General features: G+C 46.6%; 1 protein-coding gene across 9 annotated transcripts in view; it reads left to right on the forward strand.

Moving 5' to 3' along the window:
* Positions 1-13,944, forward strand: part of SRGAP2 (SLIT-ROBO Rho GTPase activating protein 2) — a 228,822-nt gene that overhangs the window by 158,095 nt on the left and 56,783 nt on the right. For 8 of the 9 annotated variants that reach the window (XR_012375773.1, XM_025855095.2, XM_073884432.1 and 5 more), the window contains exons 6-8: positions 2,738-2,953; positions 3,550-3,678; positions 11,423-11,647. Coding sequence is in view for 8 of the 9 variants with exons in the window: in XM_025855095.2 (XP_025710880.1) it covers positions 2,738-2,953; positions 3,550-3,678; positions 11,423-11,647 (570 nt within the window). In the remaining variant the exon portion in view is untranslated. The remainder of the gene's footprint in view (positions 1-2,737; positions 2,954-3,549; positions 3,679-11,422; positions 11,648-13,944) is intronic. The other variant, XM_025855096.2, reaches the window with a different exon arrangement.

A 13,944-nucleotide genomic window follows, 5' to 3' on the forward strand; every position in this document is an offset into this window, starting at 1 on the left:
TATATATATATATATATATATATATATATATATATATACATATATATTTCTGCAAGTTCTGTCTTGACTCTCTTATTTTTCCAATTGTTTTGGCATCACTTATTTAAGCTTTGGGGTCTGGATACCTCAGTTTTTCCTTGAGTTGAAGATTACTAGCTGTACTTCTTCCGTATTTCCACAGCGGAGAGATTTGTTGTCATTAAGTCATTTGGGCAACCACATTGATTGTAAAATTACCAACTGTGGACGTGACACATTTCCCAACTGTGGAGGAGGGAAGAAAACACAAAAGAAGAAGTGGTGCTTACCCTTAGGAATTCATAGTTTCTTAGTTTACTCTTTTAAAGAGAGTTCTTTAGTGGAAAGAAGCAATGTAAATCACTAATTTTTATTACTTCATTTTTGTCTTCTTGGCATTACTCCTTTGAGTCCTTTTTTGTCTCATATTCATTCGTAGTGTTTCTTTATCACGCATCTTCATGAAATGGAAAATAACTTTCTTAATAATCATTCATTTTTGTAACTCTTTGTTCAAGCTTTTGAATCCATATTCAGGTGAAAAGAAAGAAAAAGTAGTCTCCCAAATACCCTTCTTCAGCCTGGAAAACAGATGCCTCTTCCTCACTTCTGAGTCACCCTGGAATCTGGAGGACCCTTTCTAATTACTTAGAAAGGTTTTTAATGCTACCAGTTATTAAATATCATTTCTCCAGTGTAGAGAATGTACAGAGTTAATCATATACTTATGGGAAATGATGTCAGGTTGAAAATAAGGTGAAGCTGATTTAAAACGTTCTGTATCCAAAATGAGATGTTTAAACTCTAATGAACTTTGATTTTGTTGATGTCCCAATACTCTTTATTCTTTCCACCACCTCTCGCTGATCCTAAGGGATGAGTACACCCATAAGGTCCTTCCAGGATTTCTCAACTTCAGCACCATGGACATTTGGGTAGACAGCTTTGTGGTGGGGGCTGTCCTGTGCACTGGGTGGTTAGCAGCCTCCCTGGCTTCTACCCACTCGATGCCAGGAGCAAGCTTCCAAGTTGTGACAGTCAAAAATGTCTCCAGATTAGCCCCCCGGTTAGGACCACAAAGCCATTAATAAAACCAGTTCCTCTTTTCAAACCGGTCTTGACTAAACCTAACCTTTCCTCCCAACTAACCCCGCTCTGGTCCTATTCAGAGGAAGACACTGGTGCCTAGTGGCTCAGAATGTGGACTTTGTGGTCTGACAAACCTAGGTTTGAATCCTGATTCTGCCATGTACTAGCTGTGTGATGTTGGGTAGGATAGTTTAATCTCATTGAGCCGCAGTTTCCCCATCTTTAAAAGTGGAGATAATCACATGTCTCCTATAGAGGAGTTGTGAGGGTTCAATGAGGCGACCCACATAAAGCCTCTGACACACAGCACATACTAAGTAAGTGGTAGAGATTGTTGTCAGTATTATGCCCTTACTCCCCTCTGTTGTTCGGTCTGCACCCTGCCCCCCCACACATACACCCAACTCCCACAGTCTCTCCCTCTCAAAGAGATTGCACGACATTAAAATGTCAACACTCTTGAACTTCAGCTCGCTTAGTTGTAATCAGCATTTTTAATTCCCAGATAGAAGCTAGAGGCTCCCTGTGTGGAAACGGAGGGAAGAGCAGGCACCTTGTGGTTGGAAGTATGTTTGGGAGGAAACACACACAAGTTCTAGGCTGCCCGGCCTCCTTGTTAAGAAAAGAGACTGGATTCTCAGACAGTGGCTTTGGTGGGAAATTTGAGAATTGTCTTTTTCTCCTTTAACACTGCTTCCTTCCTATGGCAACTCTGGTTTCACCCAATGTGGGTTTTATTCCTTCTTAGGCTCTTAACGTGAATTGTTGTGTGGGTTAACAGTCTTCATCGGGTCGTTTTCTAGATCCCAGGGTTGCTGTAAGGATGAAATAAGAAAGTGCATGTGTAGCACCTGGCACAAAGCCACGCATATACTACATGCTCAAGAAACGAGAGCTACTGTTGTTACTGCCACTGCTGTTCTAGTTAGTTCCCAGGAGAGAGGGTGTTCGATCCACGTGAAGCGGGCCAGACGGACCCCTAGAATGCTAGGGCAGTAGAAAGAGTTTTTGGAGTCTTTCTTCTTCCCCGTTTTGTATCTGAAAGGTCCAAAAAGTATAGACCACTTCACAAGCTGTGCTGGCCTCCTCAGGGTTCCTAACCTTGTGTCCTCTGGCTGAGCGATAGAAATTACTTAGCAGGTATAAAAGAGTCATGCTTACAAGTGTTGATAAATAGAAGTAAATAATGCATGATGGGGGCGCCTGGGTGCCTCAGATGGTTAAGCATCTGCCTTCGGCTCAGGTCATGATCCCAGAGTCCTGGGATCGAGTCCCGCATCGGGCTCCCTGCTCCTTGGGAGCCTGCTTCTCCCTCTGCCCCCCCCCCTCTCTCTGTCTCTCATGAATAAATAAATAAAAAAAAGTTTAAAAAAAATAATGCATGATGGAAGACGTGAAGTCATTTTAAGAATAAGACATATTGGCTCCATTCAAATGCTGCTTTCCTGTGCTTTGGGGTGGTCTTTAATATGCAGTGTTGGCTGAACCAAACACTTAAGAAGTTTTCCCGTAAGGGCATGAGGATAGTGCTTCATGTGGGACAGGTCCAGCTGAATCTGGTAGTCTGTAAAGCAGAGAATTGATCCTATTGGCTTGACCTCTGGGGGCGGGGGCGGGGGGTGTCTTGCAGGTCATGAAGACCTATCACATGTACAATGCCGACAGCATCAGTGCTCAGAGCAAGCTAAAGGAGGCAGAGAAGCAGGAGGAGAAGCAATTTGGAAAATCGGTAAAGCAGGAAGACCGGCAGACCCCACGCTCCCCTGACTCCTCGTCCAATGTCCGCATTGAAGAGAAGCATGTCCGGAGGAGCTCAGTGAAGAAGATTGAGAAGATGAAGGAGAAGGTACGGATGCTTCAGCATCTTTAGGGGCTGGGGAGGAGCACTGTGGAAGTCAGGATTGATAGGATTTTTCCAGTAGGTGCTATGAAGAGCAGAACAAAGAGACTCATTCCTTTAGTGCCTAATGGCCAAAAGTAAGTCCTTGCTGTCTGCCCTGGAAGAAATTCTAGGTACCGGAAGAACTTGGGCGTGGGGGCTCCAAGTTTTTCACCTGTAGCGGATTCATCAGAAACAATAGAAACCTTTCCCAAGCCTGGGAGAGGGACTGCAGACCTAGGGCTTGGCATCAGATGTCCCATATTCAGGGGCAGATGTAATGACACCTTCTGGGTGGCAGTACAAGGATGGAGACCGGTGTTTGCGGGTAGAACCAAAGTGGGACATGCATCGAAAGTAGGGAGCCTCATTAACCTTTCCTGGATTGATCTACATTATGCCCTTGAAGCTCATTAAACAGAATTAGAACCCAATTTAAGGCAGACGCGCACAGGGAGTAGCAGCACAGTTGTGGTTCTCGAATGTACTGTACTTTCATATTTTAGAGCACAATCTCCCCTTTTAAAAAAAAAAGTAGAATTGAACTTCTGTTCCCTTTTCAGCGCCAAGCCAAGTACACAGAGAATAAGTTGAAGGCCATTAAAGCCCGGAATGAGTACTTACTGGCTCTGGAGGCAACCAATGCATCTGTCTTCAAGTACTACATCCACGACCTGTCTGACCTTATTGATGTAAGTGCTTAAAGCTGGGGGCTCAAGGGCACCTTTTCCCTGGTTTTGGAGAACTGGTCAGGTGTTCTCCAGTTCTGTTGCTCGGGCATCTTGGAGCATTTTGAGAAGAATTATGAAGATAGTAGCCATGGTCCATTGGGGGCTTGCCATGTTCCAGATAGGAGGTGAAGCCCTTTATGGGCTCAGTTCTTACTACAATCCTGGGAGGAAGGCACTTTTATCTCCATTTTTACAGTTTAAAATTCAGAGTTTAGATGACTTACCCAGAGTCAGCTAATAAGTGACAGAGGCAAGATTTGTGCCAAGGCCTGATTACTTAAGCCCATGCTCATAACTGCAATGCACTCCTGTCTCCCAGGAAATACTCCCTTGAATCAGCTATTTGCACATAGAAGTGAGTGGCAAGAGCTAAGAGTTAGAATGTGTGCCTTATATTTAGATAGTACTTAAACGTCTCTTGGTATTACTTCATTTGACTGTCCTATCACCCTCTGGATCAGAGTTACTATCTCCAATTTGAAGATTAGGAATCTAGGGCTCAAGAAGATTACCTGCCCTCAATTACACTGCATTTGAGGGTCCTGGTCAGTAAGGTGGCTAGATGCCCTTGACATCTGGCCCATGCTTTCTGATCTGTGACACAAAGATGATTAGAGAAGCAGATGAGTAAGCACATGTGTTTTGCATGGATTAGGCACGAGGGTTACGCTTTTGGTCTTTGGCCTTAATGGGTCAGCCTTGGCCTTGTTTCTCCTGCTGCTTCTCTTCAAACGTTATAATTGAGTCTTGCAGTCTCTCTCACCTGCGGACTCCCACCTGGCCCAGTTTCTGAGCCAGCCCTGACCATAGCTGCATGGGTCCACCCTTCCCTCCAGTCTTGAGTGGGGGGCCGGGAGCCAGCTGACTCAGGTGTACCTGGGCTAGTCTCTTCTCTGTGAGGCCTGATATTTGCTTTTAGCTATTCACAGGTAGCCACCCGCCTTTACAAGCTTCAGGCCAGACCTGGCACGCTTGCCTGACTTGGTTTCTCAGTGAATGAACCTGCCACACTTCACAATACCATTTGGGGTCTGGTCTAAGATTCAGGTCATCTGGGGCTCGGCACTGACCTGTTTTGGAACTCTGCTGTGCTACCCTCTCCCCCACCTCTCTCTCGGGCAGACAGAGGAATTGGACTTGATCTTGGTACTGAAATCTGGCTTCACATGCTTGGGGAACTTTTCTAAACTAGTTCCAGGGATTTTAGATTCAGTTGATTTCAGCCTCTTCATGCCCTGGGTGTCATGGTCTGACCGGGTAAGGGGAGCCCTGAGGCCTGTTTCAGGCTCTGCTTTCTTCTCTTTGTTTGTTGATGCCAATCTCAACACTGTCCTTCAGTGGAGGTCAGAGCCTTAAACAGGATCCTTTCTCCTCGTGAGGGGAATGACTCTTCACTGTTGGGAGAGACACCTGTTCTCAGCAAGGAAAAGAATCGGGTCTTTTTCTGCTATGTATCTCACATTTAGTTTAAAAAAAAAATCAAAACTCTGCAGTCCATCACACCTCTTCCTCCGGTTTGTCCTTTCCCATTTGCCTTTGCCCCCAGGGCAACTTTCCCGCCCCTTTTGCCAAAATGCCCACCTCAGGGGGAGACAGGGGCTACAGCTGTGTCAGTTATAACCTTTGCAATCCATAGACTCTCCATCAGATGTGCATAGGTATTTTAAAATCAGTCCAAGAAGCAAGCGATTTTGCACCTTATTCTCACTTGAAGGAGAAGAGGAAAGGTGTGTTAGAGCCCATCTTCATGGAATGCGGTGTGAAGTCTGGTGAAAAAGTAGCCTGTCAGCCTCCTTAGCGCTCAGCCAGGATGTGGGTGTAGGTTACTGTGAGCGAGTCCAGGTTGGTGGCATTCCAGGCCACTCAGATAGTAAAGTTGCTCTTGTTTTGCTTGTTGTTTGTTTTGTTTGTTGTTTGTTTTGTTTTTGTTTTTCTTAAGGTGAGGACAGATTTATTACTTTTTCTTTTTAAAGCTGATAACATTATGCAGCTAAGTAAATATTTATTTGGAATGAGGCTGTGTGCTTAGCATCAAGGGTATAAAATGTATAAAATAATTTTTGCCCTAGAGGTTTTCATAGACCTACAAAGAGATAATTTCTATGCAACTGGCTAACTGCAAAGCTAAGGGAAGCCCAGGGTGTCCTAGGACAGTGTTCTTCAAACCATAAGTCATGATCCATTGGGGAAGTCATGAAATCACTTTTATGGGTTTGACTTATTTTTTTTCAATGAATGAACTAGAATAGAACAGAATAGACTAGAATAGAATAGGAAGGAAAATGAAATATCTAGGTACATCATACTTAGTAAGGTTAAGTTTTATTTTGTGAAACTGTTAGGTGTGTGCATGTGTGTGTGACAAGATGAATTTCTTCCTGTGAGCTGGAAGTCAAAAAAAGTTTGAGTCACTGCACTAAGAACAGAGAAATGTCTCAGTGTCTGTACATTCCATTAAGGCAGGAACCAAGTCTTCTTTTTACCTTAATATATAAAATGGGGCACCTGGCTGGTTTAGTCGGAAGAGCATGCAACTCTTAATCTCAGGGATGTGAGTTTGAGCCCCGTGTTGGGTGTAGAGATTATTTAAATATATAAGAAAACTTTATATATTAAGGTATTATTTTTTTTTTTTAAACATACACGCAGTGCTTAATACATAGCTGAGCATAGTATATTCATTGAAGGAAGCAAGGACTAGAAGGAGGAGGAAGATGATTTCCTAAGGCAAGATTTTTTTCTTTTTGTGCCTTTTAATACTGCCCAGAGATATATATACTGCCTGAACTTAGGTGTTACAGTTTCAAGAGTTATGATAAATTCAAACACCCTTATAACCTACATCTCTTATCAAGATAGAGAGTATTTCCATTGCCTCAAAAAGTTCCTCTTTTGTCTTCCCAGTCAGTCCCTCACCCCAAGGCAACCACTGTTGTGATTTCTTTCACCATAAATTAGTTTTGCCTATTGTAGAATTTCACAAAGATGGGATTTTACAGTACATACTTTTCGTACCTGGCCTTTTTTGCCCCGTGTGATGTTTCTGAGCGTCACCCCGGCTAGTGCATGTATCAGTAGTTTCCTGGATGATCAAGGCAATAAAAATGGCCCAAAGGACACCTGGGCAACACACCAACAGTTAGGGCAGGAGTGAATGTGGGGAGCCTGGGTACCTTGGTGTTCTGATCTTGACAGGATCCAGAACTTGCTTTAAGACAAGGGATGAATCTTGCACGGTCTGTTGCCGTCTGTGTTACGGGCACCATGCTGCCTCCTTCCTCGTGGTGTGGAAGTACAGTGTGTGCTGAAGGCATTGAGGATAAGTGAAAGGAAGTTATTTTTGTTGATGCCCGTACACTGACACCAGGACTAGCCTTTGACTTCATTTTATAATATAAGAAGATTTAAACTTGGACTGTCGAAACCCACATGAGGCATCTGACATGCACCAGGGAAACCTTGACTTCAGGCCAAAAACACACTCTGAGCTGACTTGATGGAGTCTAAGAACCGTAGGCTCATTGGAATGTGGCTTTCCTCCCCCGTCCTCCTGTGGCTTTCCCAACCCAGAAGCAGATGGATGAATGAAGAACAGGGCATTGTCCGCATGCATAGCTGGGGGCTTGTGAGGACTCCATACATGGGTAGAGAATCCGTGACACCGTGTGCACCCAAGGTGGACATGAAGGAATGCAGCTTTCTTCATAGGAAATTTTTTTATTAAGATTTTATTTATTTGACAGAGAGAGACAGCTAGAGAGGGAACACAAGCAGGGGGAGCGGGAGAGGGAGAAGCAGGCTTCCTGCTTCCCCCCCGAGCAGGGAGCCCGATGTGGGGCTCCATCCCAGGACTCTGGGATCATGACCTGAGCCGAAGGCAGATGCTTAACGACTGAGCCACCCAGGCGCCCCTTCATAGGAAATTTTTTAAAGGGCATTTATTTATCTCTTCTGTGTGAACTAGAAGTGGATGTTATGAAAACACCCATGTTTCTTTTCTAGGCCTTCTCTAGAGTCTCTGGGTGAGGACTGTGAACTAGTAAAGGGTTAATGAGCTGTCAGCTCAAGTCATCACACATCTGGATGGGCTATCATTAAATTCTTATAAAAATTTGATTTCCCCTGAGAGAGTTTTCATCAAACATTTATATAACCCAGAAGTGGCCAGGGGAGCTCGGCATGGCCACGGAACTCATCAGAAGCCACCGAAAGCATACTTTGTCCCCATTGTGAGGAAGAATAATGCGTTGCCTCTACTCACTGGGATTCTCCTGGGAACAGAGATGAAATAGTCAAATCTCCTTTACCTAACCCTTGCCAGCAATTGCTTCTTTGCTAAGGCCTCAGTTTCTGGCCGTCGTGCTTGTGGAAATCTGTGCATAGCGAAGGCTCTGTAAAACCCAGCGCGAGTCTCCCTGGTTGGCTGGAGGCACAGAGGAGCCAGAGGGCACATTGTGGGTCGGTGGCACAGAGAAGCTACAGAACAGTTATATAAATGAGGCATCAGGCAGCCGGGAAAAGCTCCCAGCCTTCCATAGGCCGTACGGAGTGAGCAAAACTAGGGGTTGTGGTCACGTCCACCCATTTGACTTAGATCGGTATTCAGCCTAAATGGATGATTCCTGAGAGGCTAGAATCTGTACTCTGGGCATCAGTCGGTCCATCCACTGATGTGTATAAAATGCCTACTTTGAGCAAGGCTTCATGGTGGGGGATACAAAGAAGCAGTGACATTGGCCAGGACCTCTTTGACGCTTGTCTTCTTGTTGGGGTGATAGGAATTGGCAAGTCTCAGAGTGAGGGAGTGTGTCCTGTGTCACGTGAGGGCTGGTGTGGTGTGGTCCTGAGTAAAGGCCAAGGTCAATAGATGCCACGGTTGCAGGGCTGGCTGGCTTCCCAGAGGCTGGGAATTTGATTTGGATTTTGAAGATGGGGTCCATTTCCAACAACTGAGAGGAGTGGGAAATATGTCAAGAAGGGAGAATGCTGGGAAACGGCAGAAGTCTGTGGATTTGGGGATGTTGGTGATTGAGGTGGAAGTGTCTGCACGGTGCCAGATGTGGATAAATACATTGCCTGTATCAGCCTCACGACAACCGATGAGGCTGGTATTGTCCTCATTGGAGGCTGAGATGTTAAATTGCTCACTCACGGTCACGCAGCTGATTTGAGGCCTGCTGTTCTCCCATACTCTGCCCTAAGCAGGAGCATGTCCTTGGTTAGAGCAGAAGAGTCTGAGGAAGGGAACATAGGAAGATGATGTTGATGGTCAGACTGCAAGACATATTAGAATTTGTTCTGGCTGGTGACCTTACTTAACTTCCTGGACCCTCAACATTCTAGTCTGGGAAATGAAGATAATACCAGCCTCACTGGGATTATTATGAGGATTCAGATGCAGAATGTACATAAAGCACTTAGCATGTATCAGGCATACGGTAAGCATACTTAGTAAAATAGAGGTATTTTTAAATACCCAAACTGAAGAAGGTGGACTTCACTTTAGAAAAGACTAAAGGCTTCTGTAGGTTCTTCAGTAGGAGTGGCCTAACAAAAGCTATCTTTGAAGAGAGTGAAGCAGACAGCACTGATGTAGGATAAGGGTATGAATCAGGGTAGAGGTAGAGAGAATGGAGTCACCAAAAATGTAAAGGTGATGAAGGGCACCCCGCCTCCCCCAATTCTCTTCTGCACTAAAAAGCTCCCCACTTGCTCAGCCCTTGTGTTCACAGACTCACAGTCATCCAGTTCATCATCAGCATCTGCACAGAGTTAGTCAGGAAGGTTTCCAAGTCCAAGGGCAGCCTGGCTAGACCAGCAGTGTCTTTCAGAGGATGAAGGGCCCCTGCACGCGAAGTCTCCCAATCAGCTGCTTTTGTCTTGCTTCCATTTGCTTTTCCCTCCCAACTGAATTGAATGTCTTTCCATCCTCCGCCTCTAGTCAAGCTGTAACTGCTGTTCTTCCCCTGCCGCCAGGCACCTGCCGCGCTGTTGGCACTGACCCAGAGCCCAGCCCGACAGGCGCTCTGTCGCTGAGCTTCTTGTCAGATGCTAGGAGGAGGAGGCACATCACGTGCTTTTTCCTCCCCAGTCTTGGCTGCTCCCGGGGTGAACAGGATGAGGGGAAAAGCTGGAGGAAGTCCATTTGATGCCTGCCTATGGAATGAAACTGCAGTCAGGCACATGGTCTGACTCTATCCATGGATTCTTCTCGGACATTTCTTCTCAGGTTCTGGAACTCAGAGCTGCTTCAGCAATAGAGGGGATAATGGATGGCCAAGGAATTTGGATCTCGGGGTCCTTTGGGAGGGATGGGGAATATTGTAGAGTTACAGAATGCCACTGCTGAAGAGGGCCTTAGACATTATTAGTCCAAGTATTTTCAGACTTTTTCTCGAGCAGAATTCTTTCTTCAAATCAGACCTTACATAGAATCCCAATCTATTGGGCGCCTGGGTGGCTCAGTCCGTTAAGCGTCTGCCTTCGGCTCAGGTCATGATCCTGGGATCCTGGGATCCAGTCCCGCGTTGGGCTCCCTGCTCAGTGGGGAGTCTGCTTCTCCCTCTGCCCCTCCCCCCACTGGCACGCGCGCGCTCTCTCTCTCTCTCTTTCTTTCCCCCTCTTTCTCATTCTCTCTCTCAAAAATAAATAAATAAAGTCTTAAAAAAAATAAAAGGATCCCAATCTATTAAGTAGATAAAAGGGCAGAGCTGGTTTGGCTGAACCAGAGATAGGAGGCTCCAAGTCCTATTGGTTGCTGCCCTTTTACCCCCTTCTCAAGGGCAGCCTGAGCAGCGGCATAGAACCTCACAGCTCTGATCCGCAGCTTAAAAAAACCACCGACTTGGCCACATCTGTTCATTTTACAGCCGAGGGTACAGCTTCAGGGTTGGGGACTGGCTTTTCCAAGGCTGCTTGACTTCCTGTCCAGTGCTTTTTTTTATACTGTTGCCTCTCATACTTTTTTTTTTTTTTTTTTTTTCCAATTTTGCTTTAGAAAATCAGAATCCTTTACATGATCTGCATTGTCCCGGTAAGACTGACACTTAGAAATTTTTGGTCTTATAAATGGTATTTTTGTCGGGCGGGAGCTTTAGTGCAGAAATCCGAGTCTGCTGCTAAGGCCAGTCCTAGAACATCGGGAGCTGGTGGGGGTGACAACCGATGATAGGGTCTGCTCCCCACTCTCTTCTTCTCCCGCTGGAGTTCAGTGTTGGTGTAAATGAACTGCTCTTGCGACACTTGTATGAGTTGTGAACCTTAAATGCTGAAATGGCCTGACTTGGTTCGTATGTAGTGACTTGACCACAGTGACCCTCAGGGAGTGGCAAGCCATATTTTCATTGTTGAATTTTGTTATCATGGCATCCCGAGAGAAACCCTAAAGTGGAAGAGGATTCCCTTCAGCCCTCAGCCCTTTTCCTGTTTCCTAAATAGCCCTGTGCAGTGCATGACAATATAATTTCCTTCTGTCCCGCTGAGTCCTCTTCTTCCCAATCAGCCTATAGTCCTCTGAGGTGTGTCTTCCATTGAATTGGGAGTGGAAACCAGAACTCTCACCTGGATCTTGGAAGTCAGAATGTCAGCCTTCTGGCTGCACGGCCAGCCCCCGTGATATGGTCAGAGCTGCCCCGGGGGCCACCTCCCTTTCTGCCAAGCCTTGGGACTGTCTATGGTTCGCTCATGTGCCTTCTTCGTCCCACAGCAGTGTTGTGACTTAGGCTACCATGCTAGCCTGAACCGGGCGCTACGCACCTTCCTCTCCGCTGAGTTGAATCTGGAGCAGTCAAAGCACGAAGGTCTGGATGCCATTGAAAATGCTGTAGAGAACCTGGATGCCACCAGTGACAAGCAGCGCCTTATGGAGATGTACAACAATGTCTTCTGCCCACCAATGAAGTTTGAGTTCCAGCCCCACATGGGAGACATGGTGAGGCCTTCTTCCCATCACCACACTCCCTAAGGGGCTCGAGCTCACTTGTGCCTGGATTCACTACACTAAGGGCACCTTATTCTGGGGAGAGCAAGGCCCAGGGCTGGCTTCCCGTCAGGTGGGTGAGGAGCATTCCACTCATTCGGTAAATAGCGACTGAGCAGCAGGAAGCGACTGAGCGTCTTCTGGGCTCGACCATAGGCATTGGGGATTAGGGCCCTCAGGGAGCTTCCAGTCTGGTGGGTTGAGAGAGAGTTGGAAATATGCATAGGGAGGGGCACCCAGAGGGTCCAGCGGGATCGGAGGAGGTGAAAAACAGCAGTTGTGTAAAAACTAACTGTTCAGTATGGCAGAGGGAAGATTTGGAGGAGGCCTCCAAATGGTGAGTCTGGTAGAGCTGAGGTGGGGCCAGATACTCAAGGCTTTTGATGGGGAGGGAGGGCTGAGTGGGGCAATAATGATGTGATCTTCTGTCACCTGGCAGAGATCTAAAGGATCTTATTCTCTTAAGATTAGAAGATTGCAATAAAAGGGGTAGCTTTGCTTGGGTATTGAGCAAAAAAAAAATGGGTAAGACAGAGAAGAAGGAGCTAAGATGTCATCCCCGAGTCCTGATGCTGTCTGCCCAGGCTGGGGAACAGGAACATGGGGGCCCTGTGTTGATATTTTCCCCTCCAAGACTAAAACGAAAAGGGCCTAAACAAAGTGAGAGAAACGAGCAACTCTTTGGTTTTCATTACTCTGCATCTTTTGGTTCCACTTGGGGTGGTTCTGCATGCATATCAGAGTGAACCTTATTCTGTCGGTAGGAGCTACCCTTTAACCTCCGGGCTAAATCGGAAGGAGGATGTATAGGCTTACGTAATAGAAACAGATGGATCTTCAGGCTGGCTGGATTTAGGAGTGGCAGTTTATCAAGACTCAGATTTTTGTTGTTGTTTCTCTCTCTCTGCTTCACATCTTGTATCTTGGGCTCTATTCTAGGTAGGCTCTCATCCCATCAGGGCAAAGTGACTGCATTTACAGCCTAATCTTCTTGTAGGTCCAAATCCAGTGGAAGGAGTACCTGCTTCCCTCCTAGAAGCCCCCACAAAATTCTCATTGGGTCTTCTTCATTCTGATTGGCTGTTGAGTTTATCCCTGAGCCAATGATCGTGGCTGGGTGTCTGTAGTTGGCTGATTGGCTTATGCCTAAGTCACATGCTCCATCCCGGAGTTGGGGAGAGCCTCATCCAAAACACATGACCTGAGTTGTGGGGTGGGAGATTCCCCCAGAGGATAGTCAGGTCAAAGTTGTCAGGAGGTGGAGGAAGGGATGCGAGGTGACTGAAAAACAACCATGTCCTCTCAACAAGGGAATGGTGTTTCCAATAGGATTAGTTATCCAGATGCTTTTTAGAAGACCCTGTCCCAGAATGACAACTGTTGGCAGTGTAACTAGAGGATTCGCTGTCATTGATAGTCCACAGTGGAGAATGGGACATTTCTATCCTAAAGACAAAAATGTGGAGATGATTTCTTTCCTCTCCTCAGGGAAAACCAAACCATGTACAGTTTGTTTCCATTTCTGTGACTTAGGAAATGTCAGCATCTGAACAGATGGGGAAGTGAAATGGCAGTGTACGCAGTCAGAGTTGGGGGGGGGTGTCATCGAGCCCCCAGGAAGCCCCATTCCTCACGGGCCCTGGCTTCTGGTCCAACTTTTCTTCCAGTCCCCTTCTCCAGCTGCCACTGACATTCCTTCCCAAGAATCGGTGCAACTTGGGCACCAGCTGAGCGGAGTGATACATTTTCTGGTGTTGACTGAGTTGCCTTCGGAGCCAAGCAGCTTGTCTCCATAAAGGGAGAATCCAAATGCCGGGTGCTCGGGCCCCGTCGTAGCCCCGTCAGTGCCTCAGTTTCATACTGCGGAGCACAGCTGAAATGCATGACCTTGCACCCCAGTAGAGGACTTCTGCCAAAGCATGCATCAGCAGCCCTGCTGCTTCTTAAAGGCATAGGCGTGGAGGTCATTTTCCCTCCGTGAGTCCTCCCTGCTAGGTCTGGGTTACTTTAAATCAATAGTTCACTCTTCGGCCTCCGCCCTCCCTTTGTGTGATGCAGCTGATCAGTGGCTGAGCCAGGCAGGGGCCAGGGTCAGCCCTAGATCTTGCATGCTCCCCATGCAAAGGTTCTGCATTCCAGCCCAGCCTTCCTAGGAGTAGAAAATAAAAAGAGATGAGAAGGCGAGTTTTTCTTGGTCCCCACAGCCAGTCTATCCCCACCAGTGTGGGCTGTCTGTAGACTGTGGAGGC

The sequence above is a fragment of the Callorhinus ursinus genome, unplaced genomic scaffold (genome assembly GCF_003265705.2).
Source record: "Callorhinus ursinus isolate GAN/ISIS: 27379988/994484 unplaced genomic scaffold, GSC_fseal_2.0 scaffold57, whole genome shotgun sequence".
Lineage (NCBI taxonomy): Eukaryota > Metazoa > Chordata > Mammalia > Carnivora > Otariidae > Callorhinus > Callorhinus ursinus.